Below are 19,303 nucleotides of genomic sequence, written 5' to 3' on the forward strand. Positions count from 1 at the left end.
ACACATGCCCATATGCAAGACCATGCCCAGGTTTTTATGTGGGTTCTGGCAATCTGAATTCAGATCCTCTTGCGTGTACAGCAAGTGCTATTGCTGAGACATTTTTCCAGTCCTAGCTAAGTTACAGAAAAGAAGGAAAAAAAGGCAAAAATTGAGGGCCCTTTGCCTGGGAAAGTTAATTCGTTTTTAAGCCTACTTCTTCTAGAATATCTTTAGTATCTCTTGACCAGGAGATGGCCTGCTTTTTTTTTTTTTTTTTTTTTTTTTTTTTTTTTAAAGCAGTTACCAGCCAGGTGGCAGTGGCACTCAGGAGGCAGAGGCAGGCAAATCTCTATAGCCAGCCTGGGCTACACAGTGAGTTCCAGGACAGCCAAGGCAACACAAACCCTGTTTCAAAATAAATAAACAGAAGAAAGCAAAGTTACCCTGAATTTATTATGGTGACATAGACTACTGACTTTTAAGTGCAGATTTGAGAGAAGAAGCACTTCAGAAAAGGAAAGCAACAGCCAGGGCATGGGTGCAGGCTTCTGTCTGGAAACCTCATCCCTAGACTGAAAGCTCTGAGTATTTGCATTTCAGCCAAAACGCCAGCCATTCTCATGGTGCAGGATCATGTTCCTTTGGAGATACTTCTCATTTGAAAATGAAGTGTTTCGCTTCATGATAGGGGAGATTATTTTATCCCCTTGCACTTTCAGAGGATGTGAAGTCAAACAGGGAAGCCCCTGGAGACATGTTTGTGAAAGGGACAGAGCAGATGGCAAGTGACACCCTCCCAGCCAGGGCTCACTTTTATGAGGTACTTTGAAGTGCCACCTGTTCCATATATATCTCATCTTGACAGGAGTATGAGGGATGGGGTGGGGGTGGGGAATTTGGGACCTCCCCAATGATTTCTCTGTCACAGTCAAGTGGAAGCCAGACAGTGATTGATCACGGATAGTGGCCTGAATCAGAAAAATTTAACAACGCATTAACTAGGCTCAGGGTGAGGGACAGGGCAGGCTGCTGTAATAGTGGCCACTCAGAAGCATAGTAGCACTGTTTTCTGATACAAAGATGCATCTACCCTACATTTTGCTCCCTGTAGTCTTTTGAGACTAGAAGCACAATCCAAACCCCCATTCCCCAAACACATAGACTTCTTTCTTTCTTTGAATCCATCCCATTATGTAACCCAGGCTGGCCTTAAACTTGCTATGTAGCCCAACCTGCTCTTGAAGGAGTGATCCTCAGGCTTTGGCCTCCCAAGAGCTGGGATTGCAGGCATGTACCACTGTACAAAGTTCTTCTGTACCTTTTTGTCTTCTCCATATTCTCTCATGTCCACCTTTCCTTCCTTCCTTTTCCTCTTTCATCAATTTTAGGGTAGCACAGGGCCTATCATTTCAGCTATTCAAGGGGCTGAGGCAGAAGGATCTCATGTTGAAGGCCAGCTGTGAAACAAAGTGAATTCAAGGCCAACCTGGGCAACTTTGTGAGACTACCTAGAAATAAAAACAAAAAAGACCTGGGACTGTTTGTAGCTCAGTAGTACTGAAGAGATATGTGAGGCCCTAGCTTCAATTCCCTGTTTAAAAAAAAGAAAACCAATGCTAGTGGTTAGACTACATGTTTTGCCAGTGAACTATACTTCCCTCCCTGAAGTCTCCCAAGTCTATCCTCAGAGAACTCAATAATTAGATTTTTTTTAACCTTCACTTTCATATCTAGAAAGCCCAGCCAGGATAAAGTGATCTTCAAAGACCGTTAGCAAGTTAGTAACAAAGTAGGGACCCTGTGTCTAGGTGCCCTAAAGAAACTCTTGTGATGTTATCAGAAGTCCAGAGGCTAACTTGACCCAGGCTATGGGAGCCTGTCTGTATTTCTGGGTCAAGGTCAACCAAGTACCTGGCCTGTGAGTCAGGCCAGTGTCAAGTAGGGTCTTGACTGTCATTGTAAAGGCCCCGGGGCCTACTGCTGCCTGAGGGCTCCTTTTTCTGCTTTCTCTGCTATGGTAAGTACTCAAGGCTCTCATCCTCCAGGTTTCTTTATTATGCATCCCAGTGTTTTTTCTTGCCCTAAGGCATCTCAAAAGCAGACCAATGGTCTATTGCAGACACTGACACTTTTCTTAGGACACAGTGTCCCAGCAAAAAAGGGGCTGTTGGCTCACAGGTACAGAAACAGGTGTCCTAGGAATTAACTGCTCCCTGGAGCATAGATGTTTGTTAAAATAGATCAGACCTCCTAGATCAAAGACTGTGGCCTCTTGGGGGAGGCATTATGTAGACTAAAACACAGACAGGTGACAGCAAAGGAAAGTTCCCCAATATCTTCCTGCTAATCAGGCTCATGATTGCTTCTAAGGTAAAATAGACAAAGCAGGTAGAGAGTGAGCTGGGAGGACGGGTTAGGGAGGGACTGCACACAGGTGTGTCAGATAAGCAGCAGGTTCCAGGTAGGGACCGAGGAGCTTAAAGAAGCGGATCTGGGGATGTGGTGCACTTAGAGTGTTGTCAAGTATGCCCCAGGCCCTTGGTTCGATCCTCATCACTGAAAAAACTGAACATGGTGGCATGCCTGTAATCTTAACAGAGGAGGCAGGAGAATCAAGAGTTTAAGGTCATCAAATGGCTCTCGGTCAGGTGAGTGGGTTGCGTTTCCACTGGGGTTGAATTCTCTTAGTAGGTAAAGGGTATGAGGTAAGTAAGCTGAGACCTAGGCCAAGGGCACGACTTGAAAGAGTATTAGCTTATCCCTCCCTTGGGAGGGGAATGGCTTTAAGTAATAGACCTATTAAGAGTATAGGAAATTCACTATTTTATTAGAAAGAGCAGTTGGTACCCTGCCTGAGTTTGCTTTCACCAAGCCCCTCCCTGCTGTTGGGCTAAACAGCATGTGTCTTGCCTGTGCAAACTGCATAGGCAATTGTAAACACTTCTGAGAATTAGCTCAGTGTATTCATGTCTGTCTGTGGCTGGTGGCATGGTCTGTGCAAGATGTTCATTACCTGAGGGGTTGTGGGGAAGACAGCATAGGATGAGGGGCCCAGTCCACTGGATTGCTCTTCTGAAGGTCTCTGCTCTAGCCTTTTTCCATCCGCTATTGTCACTTGCTCTTAGCAGCTGTTTGTCAGAACTAGCTGTGGTGGGTTTGGTTGCCATGGTAACAGTCAGTGGTGTAGCTGGACAGGCTTGAATGCAGGTATAATGGATTCAGGACAAAGGTTGAAGATGCAGGGCTCAGGTCCCAGATGTTCTCTTTTGTTTCAAGGCCTTTTAGTCAGCTTAAATGGGCAGTCATGACAGTCCTCTATACTGTACTTATTATTGAAGGGTAGGGTAGGGATAGACCCCTCCCTTTGGGGACCAAATGGGAAGGACCCTAATTAGGTTGAACCTCAAGATGTCTAACTTCACTGTGAGTCTGTTATGCAGAGACAGATGAGGAGAAGCTGTAGGGTTTCTAACTTTTCACTTCAGCCCTTCCAGGGTTTTGTGGGTTCTGGGTATTGAACGCAGGACCTGGCACTAAGTACAGCCTCTCACTGATTTACATCCTAGACCCCTCTTTAAAACAACTGTGTTTAGATTGATTTTTGTGTATGAGTATTTTGCCTCCATGCATTATGTGCACCATGTGTGTCTGCAAAGGTCTGTGGCCTCTGGATCCCCTGGAACTGGAGTTATGAATAGTTTTGAGCCACTGTGTAGGTTCGTGCTGGGAGCCCAACCAGATCGTGTTCAAGAGCAACAAGGGCTCTTAACCTCTGAGCTCTCTCTCTAGTCCCAGCCTGCCTGCTCTTTTCTTTTTCTTCCTTCCTTCCTTCCTCCTCTCTTCTCTCTTTATCTCTCCTTTCTTTCTTCCTTTCTTTTCTCTCTCTTGCTTTCTCTCTCTTTTTTTAAGACAAAGACCCCTCTGTGTGCCTAGGCTGGCCTCAAACTCCTGTGCACAAAAGCGATTCTCTTGCTTCATTCTCCTGAGTAATGGGGGCTGCGAGTTGTGTGCACTACACCAGGTTAGGGTGTCCTTTGAATGCTGTTTGCTGGACAGACAGAAGGTTGAGCAATACTGCATCTGTGAACAAGTGAGGAAGGCCAGAGGCCAAAAGGGTTTCTGCACACTAGGAGACCCTGTCCACACCCAGCTCTGTCAACAGCCTTTCTCTCCTCTATTTTGTAATTGGGGTCAGAGTCCTAACTCTTCATATGCCTGTGCCCCATTTAAAACATGTAAGATCTGATAATGTGAGAAGATTAGGACTTGGAGTTGTGAATTTACCTTTCCAAAAGGTTGGCTGTAGGATTGCTTAGAGAGAGGCAATTCCCTAGGTATTATGGTGCACTGGGAGGCACACTCAGGTTTTCTGGGCATTAATGGCAATGTCTGAATCTTGGAAAACTTGAGTCAGTCAGTCCAAGGGCAGAAAAGACCTATTGCCACTGCTTGTCTTTGTCATGTTTTGTTTTTTTGTTTGAGATGGTCTTATGTAACCCAGGCTAGCTTGGACTCACCATGTAGCAGAGGCTGGCACTGAACTCTGATCCTGCTACCTCCATCTCCCAAGTGCTGGGTATCAAGCATTCACCATGCCTGACTCCAGACTGCCTGTCTAATGCGGCCTTCATGTTCTGGGATTAGAAGCATGGCTTTGAAGGAAAGGATACCTGTTATGGGATTGTGAAGTCAGAGCAGTTCCTGCTTTTGTTGTTGTCCTGAAATTTATCATTCATTCATTCATTCTTCACAACTTTGCAATAAGCACCCAGCCAACACACTGGACCCTGCTTCTCCACCATTTAACATCCAGCACTTCTCTGTGGGGTTAAGGACCATATTCAGGAATGCACAGCTATTTGTAATCACAGGTCTACCTAGCCTAGGGCCTCTACACTGAGTACCTTAGTGAGGTATTCAACTGTCAGTTCACAGCAGCACTGAGGGCTTGGGTTTGTGCCAAGTCTGTATGGGCGGTGCTAGAGAAGATCTTAATTAATACTGGGTAATTACCAGGTGGTGCTTAACCATCTCCAATACTCTTCAGTTCTCACATCAACAGCTAATCAGTTGCTGGGTGGTTCTGGCAGGGAGAAGACTTTATTCTCACTGGGTCTTTGGCCAGCACCGAGGTTGTGGCTGGATATCCCAGGAAGGGTATCTTCTTACGTTCTCTTCAAGTTTGGTGACAGGAGGAAGCAAGTTGGGTAATAGCCTGGCCTCTCCAGTTCACCTCTGCCCTCTTCCCAGAGGCAAAAGGCAACAGTGCCTGAGGTCTGCTCAGCTTTATTAAATAATGTGGCCCAGGGCCCAGATTAGGGAGTGGGGAGGAAAGAGGTGAAGAACGGGGTGGGAAGTGTCCAAAAGAAAGAACAAGGCCAAAGTTCTGTCTCGCTCCGGGCCGATTCCCTTTTCTCACTGTCCACATTTGGTTGCGCAAGCTCTTTCAGGGTTATTTCTCTGCCTGAAGCTTCCAAATGACTTATCTCGTTGAAACTTTTACTTCCTACAAAGCCTTACCATTTTGACATCTCATGACCTCATTCTAGACTCCTTAGGACCTTGTATTCAGTTGCACTGTTCTACCTGTCAGTCAAGGTGGTCCTGGCTTGCCCAGGTCTTTGTTCTCGCAGTACCGCGTTAGGAGACGACTTTCTTCCAGTTCGTCCTCTGGACGAGTCCCATTCAATTCTGGGGGTTAGCATTAACGTCATTCCTTAGAGTGAACCCTCTGCTCCTCCACTAGAGCAGAAATCAAGGTGAGGTGGCCCTGTGTCACATCAGTGTCCCTGGCGCGGTCGAGAGGCGCTCAGCATGCTCTGAAAGCGTAAGTGAAAGGTCTTTGTGACCAGGGGAGACGCACTAACCAGCCCGCCTCGCAGCTGGGTCACTCTTTCCTCATCCCCGGGGCCTCCCGCACCTTGACCATGGACTGCTCCAAGAGCGGACGGCCCAGCGGCGCACGCGCACTGTGGGCCATCTCTCGGCGGGGACGCGCACGCCCGAGGCCGCGTGCGTCACAACCCGGGCGCCTGCCGCGCCCGTCCAGCTCGCCAGCCGTCGGCCGCGGCGGCGGCGGCGGCGGCGGCGGCGGCGGCGGCTGCGGCGGCTGCGGCCGGGTGACAGCAGCGGCGGCGCCAGGCTGGCTTGGTAGCGGAAGGGTCGCGCGGCCGGCACAACAAACGCAGAACCGGCCGAAACAAGGCGCGACGCGAGAAAGGCCGAGGCGGGCCGCGCGGGAGACGGCGGGCGCCGAGTGACAGGCCGGCGTGAGGGAGTGCGCAGGTTGCAGCCGCCGGCGGCCCCTAGCCCGCCGGTCCCCTCGGCCGTCGCAGGCATGAGCCACATCCAGATCCCGCCGGGGCTCACGGAGCTGCTGCAGGGCTACACTGTGGAGGTGCTGCGGCAGCAGCCGCCCGACCTCCTCGACTTCGCGGTGGAGTACTTCACACGCCTGCGCGAGGCCCGCGCCCAGGAGCCAAGCACGCACATCACCGCCACGACGACCTTTCACACGCCGGAGTCTAGCGCGGTCGCCACCGAGGAGGACAAGGAGAGCGACTCCGACTCGGACGACGGGGATCTGGAAGGTAGGCGGGCGGGGCAAGGCCGAGTTGCGAGGTGGGCACCGAGCCGAGGGTCCAGGGTGGGACCCGAGGGCCGCGCGGCGGAGCCGAGGGCTCGGCGCCCCGCCTTGCCCTGGGCCGAGACCCGGGAGCGCTCCAGCCGAGCTGCTGAGGTTTCCCGGCGTGTGCCGGTTCCAAATTGAGCTCCGCGGTTCTCTGCGCCCGAGCGTTCACAGAGAGTGATTTGTCAGATTCAGCCTTGAATGAAGCGTGCGCGTTCTTTGGTCCGCGTGGTGGCGCGGAGCTTAAGTCGGTCCCGCCAGAAGCTGCTTTGCCTTTGCTTTAGACCCCATAGCCTGCTTCCTTTCCGAAGGCTAGAGCATCCGCACTCGGCAACTTGTCCTGAATAAGCAGCATGATAACTTTATTTGCAAAGATTTAGGTTTTGGAAGAGTTACTGCTGAAAACCATTTTTTTTTAAGACTAGGTCAGTAGCCTTGATTAAACAGAAGCTCAGTAGGTAGCTCAGGCTGCCCTCGAACTTGTGACATCTTAGATGCCTCTGCCTCAATGAAAACATTTCAGACAAACACACGAGAAGGCAGATAAGCTGAACCCCTTCCTTAATGCTGTCACTCACACTCAACAGTTGAACCAACCCCCTCAATGCTGTTATATTCAACAGTTGTCAGTATTTTTTTTTAACCTTTTCCCACCCTCCCCTTGCTTAAGTATTTAAAGGAAATTTCAGTTAGGTCATTCCATACATGGTCGGTTAATTATGCATTTCCTTTTCTTAAAATATAATCCCTTAAGAATTTAGAAATTTAAATTTAAATTTAAATGAGTTAAAACACTTGAATAAAATTGGTGAGCATAATACCTTGTTTAGGGTGTTGGTTGCAGGAAAGTATACAAGTAGCATTCTGTTCATATGATTTAAGTGGGAATGGCAAGGAGCAATTTCATTTACTTGGTTGCTTCCACTTGTGCTTTTTGTTTGTTTGTTTGTTTTTTGTTTTTCGAGAAAGGGTTTCTCTGTGGAGCCTATCCTGGAACTAGCCCTTGTAGACCAGGCTGGCCTCAAACTCACAGAGATCCACTTGCCTCTGCCTCCCGAGTGCTGGGATTAAAGGCATGTGCCACCAACGCCCAGCCCACTTGTGCTTTTTTTTAACTTAATAGAATTAGCCTGCTTTTTTAAATTTTTTTATTTATTTTAATTACTCTTCTCTCTTTCTCTTGTTTTTTTGAGACAAGGGCTCACAATGTCACCTTGGATGGCCTGCCACTAACTGTGTAGACCAAGTTGGCCTTGACCTCATGAAACCTGCCTGCCTCTGTCTCCTGAGTGGTGCTGGGATTAAAAATGTCCATCCTATGCCCAACACCTCTGGTTTGTCTTTGATGGTGTGTGTGTGTGTGTGTGTGTGTGTGTGTGTGTGTGTGTGTGTGTGTGTGTGTGTGTGTGTGTGTGTGTGTGTGTGTGTGTGTGTGTGTGTGTGTGTGTGTGTGCGTGCGTGCGTGTGTGTGCGTGCGTGCGCGCGCGTGCCACATGTGTATATTTACTGTAGTTCCCAGCTCTCAGAGGTCAGAATACATCAGATCCCCTGGAGCTGGAGTTACAGGCAGTTGTGAGCTGTCTGATGTGGGTGCAGAAAATGCACCCAGGTCCTTTGCAAGATGAGCCGCACTCAGCTGGGCAATGGTGGCACTCATCTTTAATTCCAGCTCTTGGGAGGCAGAGACAAATGGATCTCTATGAGTTCGAGGCCAGCCTGGTCTACTGATTTGAGTTCCAGGATAGGCTCCAAAACAATACAGAGAAACCCTGTCTCAAACAAAACAAAAAAACAACAACAAAAAAAGGAGCAACAGGACTCTTGCCTGCCAAGGTAGTTCCCAACTCCTTGACCTCCTTTTGAACAAAACAAACATGGTTTTTTTGTTTTGTTTTGTTTTGAGACAGGGTTTCTCTGTGGCTTTGGAGGCTGTCCTGGAAGTAGCTCTTGTAGACCAGGCTGGTCTTGAACTCACAGAGATCCACCTGCCTCTGCCTCTGCCTCTGCCTCCCGAGTGCTGGGATTAAAGGCGTTTAACACCATGACCCAGCTAAAGTGGGTTTACTTTGGTTTTGTTTTTTTGTTTTTCGAGACAGGGTTTCTCTGTATTGCTCTGGCTGCCCAGAAACTCACTCTGTAGACTAGGTTGCCCTTGAACTCAAAGAGATCCAGTTGCCACTGCCTTCTAAGTCCCACCATGCATAGTTTACTAGGGTGGTTATTAATGAAAAATAGAACACACACACACTCTCTCTCTCTCTCTCTCTCTCTCTCTCTCTCTCACACACACACACACACACACATACACGGGTGTGAATAAGTTGAAACACCAAATTGGACTGTAAAATGTCCAGCCTGTAAGGAAGTTATTTTAGTAGATCCTCAACAGGTTAAATATTGAATTACTCTAGAGTGGATATGTAGTCAAAAGATCTGAAAGTGAGTGGTCACATACTTGCATAATTAGCTGTTCATTGTAGTGTTATTCACAGTAGTGAAAATTCAAATGGATGAAGTGTCCACAAATAAAACAGTATGTGCATAAACCCACATACAGTGGAATGTTATTTGATCTTAAAAAAGAAATGGAATTCTGATACAGGCTACCGATACAGATGATGTTACAACATTGAAAACAGACTAAATGAAGGTGGTGGGCATAGTGACTCATGCCTTTCTCAAAAAACCAAAACAAAGTAAAAACATGCTAATTTAAGTGAGCCAGATATAAAGGACAAATATGGGATTTTACTTAGAGAAGGTACCGTGTGTGTGCGTGTGTGTGTGTGTGTGTGTGTGTGTGTGTGTGTGTGTGTGTGTGTGTGTGTGTGTTTGCATGTGTGTGTGTGTGTGTGTGTGTGTGTGTGTGCATGTATGTGTATGTACACAGGTGCCCATCCCCTGGAGCTGAAGTTACATACAGGTAGTTGTGAGCTATCATGTGGTGCTGGAAGTTGAAACAACTCACCAGCTCCTTTGTTTTTATTTTATGTCCCAGCACTGAGCACAACCCTCCCTTCAGAGTATTATAATGAATGAGTGCAGGACTTCTGCTGGAATAATAAAATTCTGGAGTTGGATGGTATTGATGGTTGTCATTAAATCTAGTTCTTGGCTCCTTTTTTAGAGTTTTGCTGGGTTGCCTAGGTTGTTTGCAGACTCCTGAGTTCAGGGGATCCTCCCTCCTTAGCTCTCTCTGACTGTTGTTGGTGTGCTTTGCCTTCTGTTTCTTGTTACTGTTCCATTATTTGGATATACCACATTGTTTGATCAGTTAATGGTCACGTAGGTGTTTTTACTTTGCAAGTATAGTAACTGTGCTGCTCTAAACTCTGGTGCATGTTTACCCTGTGGCTGTATATTTCCATTTCTCTTGGGTGTATAACCAGAAATACCAAGCCCTCCCTCCTTTTTTCCTTCCAGACAAGTTTAGCAACTGAGCTCAGGCCTGAACTTTCTATCCTCCTGCCTCAGCCTCCCCAGTGCTAAGATTGAAGACTAGTACCACCACTCTAGATCCAGGATCCTTTTTTTTTTTTTTTTTTCTTTTTCTTTCTTCAAGAAACACAAACGTAGATGATAGGGAATAGATTTATTAAGGAAAAATGAAAAAGAACCCCTTTGAGTGGAAAAGTCTTCAAGTGAGTAATACTACAAACTTCTTTTTCTTTTTCTTTTTCTTTTTCTTTTTATTGCTTAGATGAGTCTCACTGTGTAGCCTTGGTTGCCCTGGAGCATGCTGTGTAGACCAGGCTGTCCTTGAACTCACTGAGATATGCCCTCCCCATACTTGAACAGACTAGTTTCTTTATGTAAACAGGAGTTGTTTATATACAGTGGAAGAGCAGCTGGTGCTCTTAACCACTAAGCCATCTCTCCAGCCCCTACTTCATTTATTTTTAATGTATGTGTGTTTGTGTTCACACGTACATATGCATGTGTGCCATTGCTGGCTTGTGGAGGTCAGGGGACAACTTTTTGGAGTCCATTCTCTCTTCCCACCATATGAATCTAATGGGTTGAACTCAGGAGGAGGCTTGGTCCAAAGTGTGGAGTTGCCAACAATGATGATGAACACCTGTAATCCCAGCACTCAAGACAGGATTGTGAGTTTTCCTTCAATCTGGCTACATAGGTAGAATCTCTTTAAAAAAAATTTTTTTTAATAATTCAAGCAATTGGATACCCCTTTGCAAAAACATCTCACCTTACACAAAAATAGCTCAAAATGTGCTGAAGACCTGAATGCAGTATTTGAAACTCTTTGGAAAAAATAGAAGGGCTAATCAACTCCCTCCCCCATTTTGTTTTGTTTTTAAGAAAGGGTCTCATGTAAGCCCTGGATGACCTTGAATTTACAGTGTAGCCAAAAATGACCTTGATGTTGGGAACTTCTTGCCCTTACTTCCTGAGTGCGTAGATCACAGGCATGAGCCACCACCTGGTTTTCCACTTTTTTGTTAGTCTGTGGGTTCTTTGGGGCAGATTATTGAGGCTTCAGGTTTGTTGATTTCATGGCCATTAATAAGTACGTGATTTGCCTTGCTGTTAACAAACCAAGTGTTCAATGCTTAGTGTCTCTGCTTACAAAACAGAAATATTACCTGCTTGGCAATCTTCCAGGATTCTTGTGTTTAGCTTTTCAAATGATTCTGCATTTGGTTAAATTCAGTGTACACCAGATTTTAAAACTGGCTTGTAGGCTGGATGTGGTGATGCACACTTGTAATCTCAGCCCTTGGGATGCAGAGACAAAGGGTTTCATAAATGTGAGGTCAGTTAGGTCTACATAGCAAGTTCTAGGGCCATCTGAGGCTGCATAATAAGACCTTGTCCCAAAAGAGAGGGGGGTGAAATTTAGTAAAATGAATGAACATTACTAGTCTTTTTTAAAAAGATTTTTTAAAATAATTTTTAATTGTTCCTGTATGTATCTGTGTGTGATTATATGCACATGATTATATATGCCTACAGAGGCCGGAGGCATTGGATCTCCCTGGAGCTAGAGTTGTAGTTGCTTGTGAGTCCCCTGATGTGCATGGTACAAGAGTGGAGCACATTCTTAACTGCTGAGCATCTCCCAGCTTGGTCTTGGCTATCTTTGTAAAGATCTCTGGGATCTCATGTTGTCCAGGCTGGCTGATAGAAAGCTCCAGAGCTTAAGTGGATCTTCCTGCCTCAGCCTCCCTAGCTGAGCCTCTGACCTTCAGTTTTCTTAATGATTTTCCTGTGTGTGTGTGTGTGTGTGTGTGAGATTGAACGCAGGTCCTATGTAAATGGAGTTTCTCTCCTGCCCACCAGTTCCCAAATAAACACTCAAATAAGTGTTTGGCCAATGGCTCAGGCATATTACTGACTAGCTCTCTCAATTAAATTAACCCATCTTTACTAATCTGTGTATCACAATGAGGCCGTGGCTTACTGGTAATGTTCGGTATCTTACCCCTTCACAGCTCTATTCTGCCTGGCCATTGGCCAACTCAACTTTATTCATCAACTAATGAAAGCAACACATATCCACAGCATACATAAGGACATCCCATGTCAGTCCTCGTGCTACACAGCAACTATAGCAAGTAGGGAGCTTTCTGTCTTGGCCTTGTCTTTTGTTGTTATTGTTGTTTGTTTGTTTGTTTTCCTTTTTTGAGAGAATCTCATTTAGTTCTCATACTTACTAGTAGATAAGGAGGACCTTAAACTCCTGAATCTCCTGCCTCCGACTCCTAAATCCTGGAATATGGGTGTGTTCCACGCTTCCTGGGTTATGCAATGCTGGACATCAAACTCAAGGCCTCATAAGCACTTTACCAACTGAGCTACAGTCTCAGCCCTTCTTAATGTTTGCACTCTCTCTTTTTCTCATGAGGTATGTGCACACACACAGTATTTTTCTTTCAAAGAGAATTCTTGAGTCTTTTGAAATTCAGAATTTTTTTTCATGGTGTTTAATGTTCTTGAGCCCTTGGATCCTGTCTTAGTTTGTTATAAAGATTACTCAGGCTTGTCCCCAGAAAAATTAACTATGAGAGTTGATATTTTAAGGCAGCCTTACTACCACCATTACCACACTCCCCTCTCTCTCTTTGATCATCTATCTCTATGTAGTTCAGGCTGTCCTGGAATGAGCTCGTATGTAACTTAGACTAGTTTCAAACACATGACTTCCATGCATCTGCCTATATGCTGGAATAACAAGTGTGGGCTACCAGGCCTAGACTAGATAGTCTGATTCTGGGTAGAACAAAGGAGTTGGAGTCAGTTATAAGTCAGTTATGGACAACCCAGTAAAAACTCTGAACGTAAAATTTTCTAGTTTTTGCTTCTTGTGCTGGGAGGGTGATGTGCCCTGATTCTGTGTGGAAAGGGTATAGAAGCTTGTGTTCATGATCCTCCCAGTTCTAGTGTGTGTCTCATCATTTGGCCTTGATTTGGATTCTTTACTAAAAGAAAACAAAGCATCCTAATGATAAAGTTAGCACTATTTTTAGTTCTTTGCATTTTTTGTGACTATCAGTCCTTGAGGGATCCTGGAACCACCTCAGTTTATATATAGTTGAATCAAATTTTTAATGGTCTGGTGACCACCAGGATGCAGCTGTCATCTGAAGTAAGGGCAGTCTTGTGGGCCATACCTGTAGAGCTACTTTCCTCATTCTGTGATCAAATGCCTGACAAAGAGCTACTTAAGGGACAGTCTAAGAGTGCAGTCAGTCATAAGGTGAAAGCAGGGATCACATAGTCAGGTGAAGGCAGGGTAGAAGAGTTTTCCTACTCATTTGGTTTCCTTCCTTTTCGTTCCTTACTTATTTTGGAACCCTAGTCTAAAGTAAGGCCTTTTTCCTTTGTTAAACCTTCCCTCCTTAGCTAAATGCCCCTGGAAAAGATATGCCCAGAACTGTCTTCTAGCTCATTCCAATCCAGTCAAGTTGACAATGAAGATTCAACATCATGGTGCCTTTGAGTTTGATGTTAACACTGGTTAGGTGGCTTTGGCTTGTATTGAGATATACTGGGGTTGTTTTCAGTACTGAGTATTGAATTCAGGGCCTCAAGCATGCCAGCTAATGCCATACCACCAAATACTCCCAGCCCCCAGTTTGGGTGTATGTTCCATAATAGTTTATATGTATGAGTGTTTAGTCTGCTTGTGTATCTGTGCACAGCATTCATGCAGTGCCCAAGGAGGCCAAAAGGGCATCAGAACCCCTGCAACTGAAGTTATAGAGGGTTGTGAGCTGTCATGTGGGTGTTGGGAATCCAATCTATGTCTTCTGAAAGAGCAACAAGTGCTCTTAACTGCTGAGCCATCTCTCCAAATCCCTATAATAATTCTTCTTAAATTGGAGACCAGATGTAAACTAACAAGGTGGCTACCAAAGAATAGTGTTCATAGCTTTTGGTCCATTCTACTTGGAGTAACATGAATTCATTCATGCACTGGGGGAGGGGGGGTTGTTTGTTTTGCTTGAAACCTGAGTCTTATGTATCCTAGGCTAGCCTTGAACTTCTCATCTTCCTTCTTCTGCCTCCTAAGCACTGGGATTGTAGGCATGTGCTACTACATACAGGGGTGTGTGTGTGTGTGTGTGTGTGTGTGTGTGTGCGCGTGCATTTTCTTTTTTGAGGCAAGGTCTCATTAATAATTTAGCAGTACAAAGCACCAGTTATTACTGATGGCTCTGGCCGTCCTGGAACTTTCTATGTAGACCAGGCTGGCCTTGAGCTCACAGAGATTCATCTGTTTCTGTCTTTGAGAGCTGGGATTAAAAGTCCATGCCACCATGTATAACTCTATTTAAGGTTTTAGGGTTTTTTTTTGTTGTTGTTTGTTTGTTTTTTGTTTTTTTATAGCTGCTGAGCCAACTTACTGGCTCTCCACTTTTTCTTTTCTTTTTTAAAATTACATGGGCAACATTGTGTCTGGTTGACATCAAATGGAGATGATATGGGGCAAAATACCAGTTCTCTGAAAATTTCTCCCCTTTCCATTTAGTGGAGTGTCTAGTTAGCTCATTTTATATTCCACTAAGTTATTTTGTTCAACCAAAAAATCTAAGCCAGGTGGTGGTGGCGAGTGCCGTTAATCCCATCACTCGGGAGGCAGAGGCAGGTGGATCTCTGTGAATTCAAGACCAGCCTGGTCTACAAGAGCTACTTACAGGACAGCCTCCAAAGCCACAGAAAAACCCTGTTATTTATCATTGTAAAAGGAAGGAAAATTTTGTACCTTTTTTTTTTTTTTTGTACATAGCTGTTACATGTAGTGCAATTTGTCCCTGAGTTGGAGTAAATTACTATAAAAATGAGCCCTTGTTTTCTGTTCCTAGTTTTTTAACTTTAAGCTTATTTAAGCTGTCTGTTCCCACAAGCAAAGGAATAGTAAATAGTTATGGTCATCATTTGATACAAAACAAACTAACAAAAAAACCCCATGAGTATCCCATACACTTTTCTGGCCCACATGCAGAGTAATGGTCCAAACCAGTGCTGTGGTTGCCTAGGTGATGGTCCAGGTTCTCTTGTTTGTCCTCATAGCCGGCCAGAAACGGATTTACCTGAGGGTCACGGAAGAGGGGATGATTGCCGTTTCCCCAGGGAAAGGGCTTGGTCCTGATGTGGAGATGGGCGTTGGCGATGAACTAGGATCTTTCAAACCCTCCACGGTGGTGCAACTTCAGGAAAATGTTGAGCACACTCACTCCCGCCCCACTCGGCACGGTGATGGAGGTGAGGACTTTGAACGGGCAAGCCGAGGCCCCGGCTGTGGGCATCATTTCATGTGGACCACTCTACCGAGGGCGGAACCAGCCTCAAAGCCAGAAACCTGGCATGCAAATACTGCTGCCGCCGCCATGTTGGACCTAGGCCTTTGTTGTTTTGTTTTTGTTTTTTTGAGACAGGGTCTCCTGTGGCCCATTTACAAACTTGAAGAGTGCAGTGTTTTATAGACTAACAGTTAGCTTGCCTACCTAAAACTCTGGGTTCCATACCACATCCCTCCTCACCAAAAAAGTGTCCAAAATAACGCCACATCTAGAAACACTAATTTTTCATTTTTAGCAGCACAAAGTTATTACCGTCCTCACTTCTTGAAGTGTGGTTGAGTAGGAAAGGACCAGTAAAAGACATGATTAGGAGGGCAGAAGAGAGGGCAGTGACATTTATTTTTAAGGTATGAGATTTAAAAAAATTTAAACCTCGTGGTGGTGGCACACTGCTTTGATCCCAGCTCTTGGGAGGCAGAAGCAGGTGATCTCTGAGTTTGAGGCCAGCCTGGTTTACAGAGTGAGTTCCGGGATAGTCAAGGCTACACAGAGAAAATGTCTCGAAAAAAAACAAAAACAAACAAAAAATTAACAGGCCTGAGCGGCAGTACTTTACTAATTTCCCCATGTTCACTTTTGTTTTCTTTGGTTGGAGATAGTTTTAAAATTAGGTAGCCTTAGCTGGCCTGGAAGTGGCTATGTAGACCTGTCTGATCTTAAGCTCTTTTCCCCTACCTTTCAAGTGCTGGGATTATGGATACTCCATAAAGAAGGCTAAGGATCATTTTTATATTTAATGTTAAAATTGTGTAAAATATTTAAATGGCTCTGAAGTCAAATCTACAGAACAAGGTATATTCACAGAATAGTGGCTGTTTCTAACTTACAACTTTAATTTCTTCCCTTTCTAATCGATAGCAGTGGTTTTCAGTTTTTGGATCTTAAAAACAATGCCAGCTAGGTGATGGTGGCACACGCCTTTAATCCCAACATTCACAAGCAGGTGGATCTCTTGAGTTCAAGTCCAGTCTGGTCTGCAGACCTGGTTCTAGGACAGCCAGGGTTACACAAAGAGACCCTGTCATGAAAAACCAGCAAACAAAACAAAATAAACAAAAGCCAGACATGGAGGTTTGAAGAGAGCATGAGGTCCCCAGAAATTGAAGTTACAGATGGCTGTGGACCTCCATGGGGGTGCTGGGAATTGAACACAAGGTCTGTGCAAGACTTTGCTTTTGACTTTTGAACTATCTCTCCAGCCCTGTGGAATTTTATTTATTTATCCATTTATTTTAGTTGTGGGACAGGGTTTTTCTGTGTAGCCCTGGCTGTCTTGGAACTCTCTTTGTAGACCAGGCTGACCTTGAACTCACAGAGATCTGCCTCCCAAGTGCTGGTATTAAGGCATATGCCACCACTGCTGGTCTTAGATTTTTTTTTGAAGATAGTTTTACTCTGTAACTCAGACTACCCTTGGGGATTATATAGGCTACCAATTCTGGCTCAAAAAGTAAATACCTAATAGGTCCATATATCTTTATTCCCTGCTGACAGACTTGTACTAATTAAATTCACTTAATATTGACTTACATAAAAGAAACATAAATATGGCTTTATATTCTATCTTTACCACAGCCACCAAACTTCAGTCTTTTGTTCTTCTGTTTAGTTTTTATGTTGGGAATTGAATCCGAAGTCTGCCATACACTAAGCATGTACCACTGAACTACACTCCCAACTATGTATTTTGTTTTGTTTTGTTTTCTGATACAGGCCCTGGCAGACCTAGCCTGGAACTTGTTATGGAGATAGGCTGGCTTTGAGCTTGTAGTAATTGGCTTGTCTTGCCTCCTATGTTCTGTGATTATAGGCCTGTTCTACAATTCCCAGCCCTATTTTAATTAATTAATTAATTTATTTATTTTGAGATATTGTCTCTGTAGTAAGCTTTCTGGTTGGACTTTCTTTGGATCGCCAGCCTGAAAATAGTGATATGGAGACTTAATTATGAAAGCTTGGTCTTTAGCTTAAGCTTGTTCCCAACTAGCTTTTATAACTTAAATAAACCTGTTTCTATTATTCTACATTCTGTCATGTGGCTTTCACCTCTTTTCCATCATGTATGTCTGACTTGCTCCTAGTCTTGATGGCAACTTTCTCAAATGCCTGCATCTCCACCCCCCACCCCCACCCCCCGTGTATGTGTGTGTGCGCGAGTGTGATTGCGTGTGTGCGTGCGCATGGAAGTCCGCCTATTTTCTTCTGCCTAGCTATTGGTCATTCAACTCTTTATTAAACCAATCAGAAGGCACTTTTCCACACAGTTGTGATCAGATAGTTGCACCATGCCTCAGGTAGCCCAGGCTGGCCTTGAACTACTTACTGATCCTCCTGCCTCTACTTTTTAAGTTCTAGAATTCCAGGCACATATGTGGTACATAGACATACATGCAGACAAAATGCCTATACACATAAATGAATAAAAATCAAACCAAACAAACAGGGTTGTGATCAGCAAAATACCAGTAACCAGAAGGGAGTGGGAATAGATCACAAGAGCTATTCTCTGTGTAGTGGGAACACGATGCTAAGTTTTGTGGGAGTTTTTACTTCTGACTTAACCCCTAGCCCATACTACTACACCTTGCTTCTTCCCTGACACAGTCAAGTTCTGTACTTAGGTCCTGAAACGTGTTGTGTTTCCACCATGACTCATTCTTACATACAGGCCATACATTTAGGAGCCTATGAGGAGTAATTTAAATGGTGGTAGGAGACTTCTGTAGTACTGCCACAGATGTAGGGAACCATAAGTATCAAGAGTTGTAAAGTAGATTAGTTCTATTCTGGACTTGTTGAATTGCAGGGCCAGCTCTCAGGGCTAGAATTCCAGCTGACATTCAGCCAGCAGTGGGGATGTGAGTCTGAGGAGGACAAAAGTCACAAGTGACGTTTATCTTTTCATGTTTCTTTGCCTCTGTATGTGCCTGTCCCTTATGCCTGGAAGTTGTCCTCTCCCTCCTGTTTCCCTCTTACTTGCCTGGGAACTGCTTGCTTTTTTTAAAAAATAAATCAACCAGTTCAAAGGTTCTTTTTCTGCCAAATGACAACCCTATAAGGTAGGTGCTATTATTATCCTGTTTTTATAGATGAGGAAATTGAGACTCAGAGGTTAAATAACTTGTTCAAGGTCTGCTTCCACAACCCACACAGCTGGGTACCTTGACCTGACTAGGGGTAACGAGGGAATGAAGAAAGCCAGGCACAGGGACAAAGAAAAGCCAGGGTCGATGTGCTGTGCACACTGATAGAGCCGCTACAACCCCACAGCAACAACCTGGAACCTCAGTATTGATGTCAGTGGGGAGGGCTGCTTGGTCTCCGCAGCCAAGCAACCCCAGGCTGCAGGAGAAAGAAGCTTCAGTTACTTGTTTTTACACGCATTGATCAATTGTTCATGTACACTTGTATTTGCACAGAGGGTCAACATTCATACCTGGACCAGAGAAAGGCTTTGCCAGTTCTGAGCCAGCCATGAATGGGGAAGGATTTACCAGTTTCCCGGTCCATGACATGGCTTGCCCATGTTGACAATACACTTTCATTCAGGGCTTTCTTCACTCCCCACAGTCTATAAGTAATTGAGGTGGTTCTGGGATTTGAACCCAAGCTGCAGGCTCAGACTTCAATCTTAAAACCACTTTTGTCTTTCTTCTTTCTAGGAATTTGCCAAATAGTGACTGAATATAAAGTTTTCGCAGTGGTTATTTCTTCTCTTTTTTTTCTGCAGATTTTTTTTTATTTGAATTAGAAACAAGATTGTTTTACATGACAATCCCAGTTCCCTTCTCCCTCCCATCCTCCCCTACTCCCCCCCCCAACTAAAACCACAGTGGTTATTTCTACACAAGAGATTTTATTTTAAAAA

The 19,303-nt window shown here is 44.9% G+C and overlaps 1 protein-coding gene across 1 annotated transcript in view; it reads left to right on the forward strand.

Annotated features, from left to right (window-relative positions):
* Positions 1–6,084: 6,084 nt before the first annotated feature.
* Positions 6,085–19,303, forward strand: part of Prkar2a (protein kinase cAMP-dependent type II regulatory subunit alpha) — a 56,846-nt gene continuing 43,627 nt past the window's right edge. Inside the window, exon 1 of the mRNA XM_027414595.2 lies at positions 6,085–6,572. Within this exon, the coding sequence (XP_027270396.1) occupies positions 6,320–6,572 (253 nt within the window). The 5' untranslated portion in view covers positions 6,085–6,319. The remainder of the gene's footprint in view (positions 6,573–19,303) is intronic.

This window comes from Cricetulus griseus, chromosome 4 (genome assembly GCF_003668045.3).
Source record: "Cricetulus griseus strain 17A/GY chromosome 4, alternate assembly CriGri-PICRH-1.0, whole genome shotgun sequence".
Classification (NCBI taxonomy): domain Eukaryota; kingdom Metazoa; phylum Chordata; class Mammalia; order Rodentia; family Cricetidae; genus Cricetulus; species Cricetulus griseus.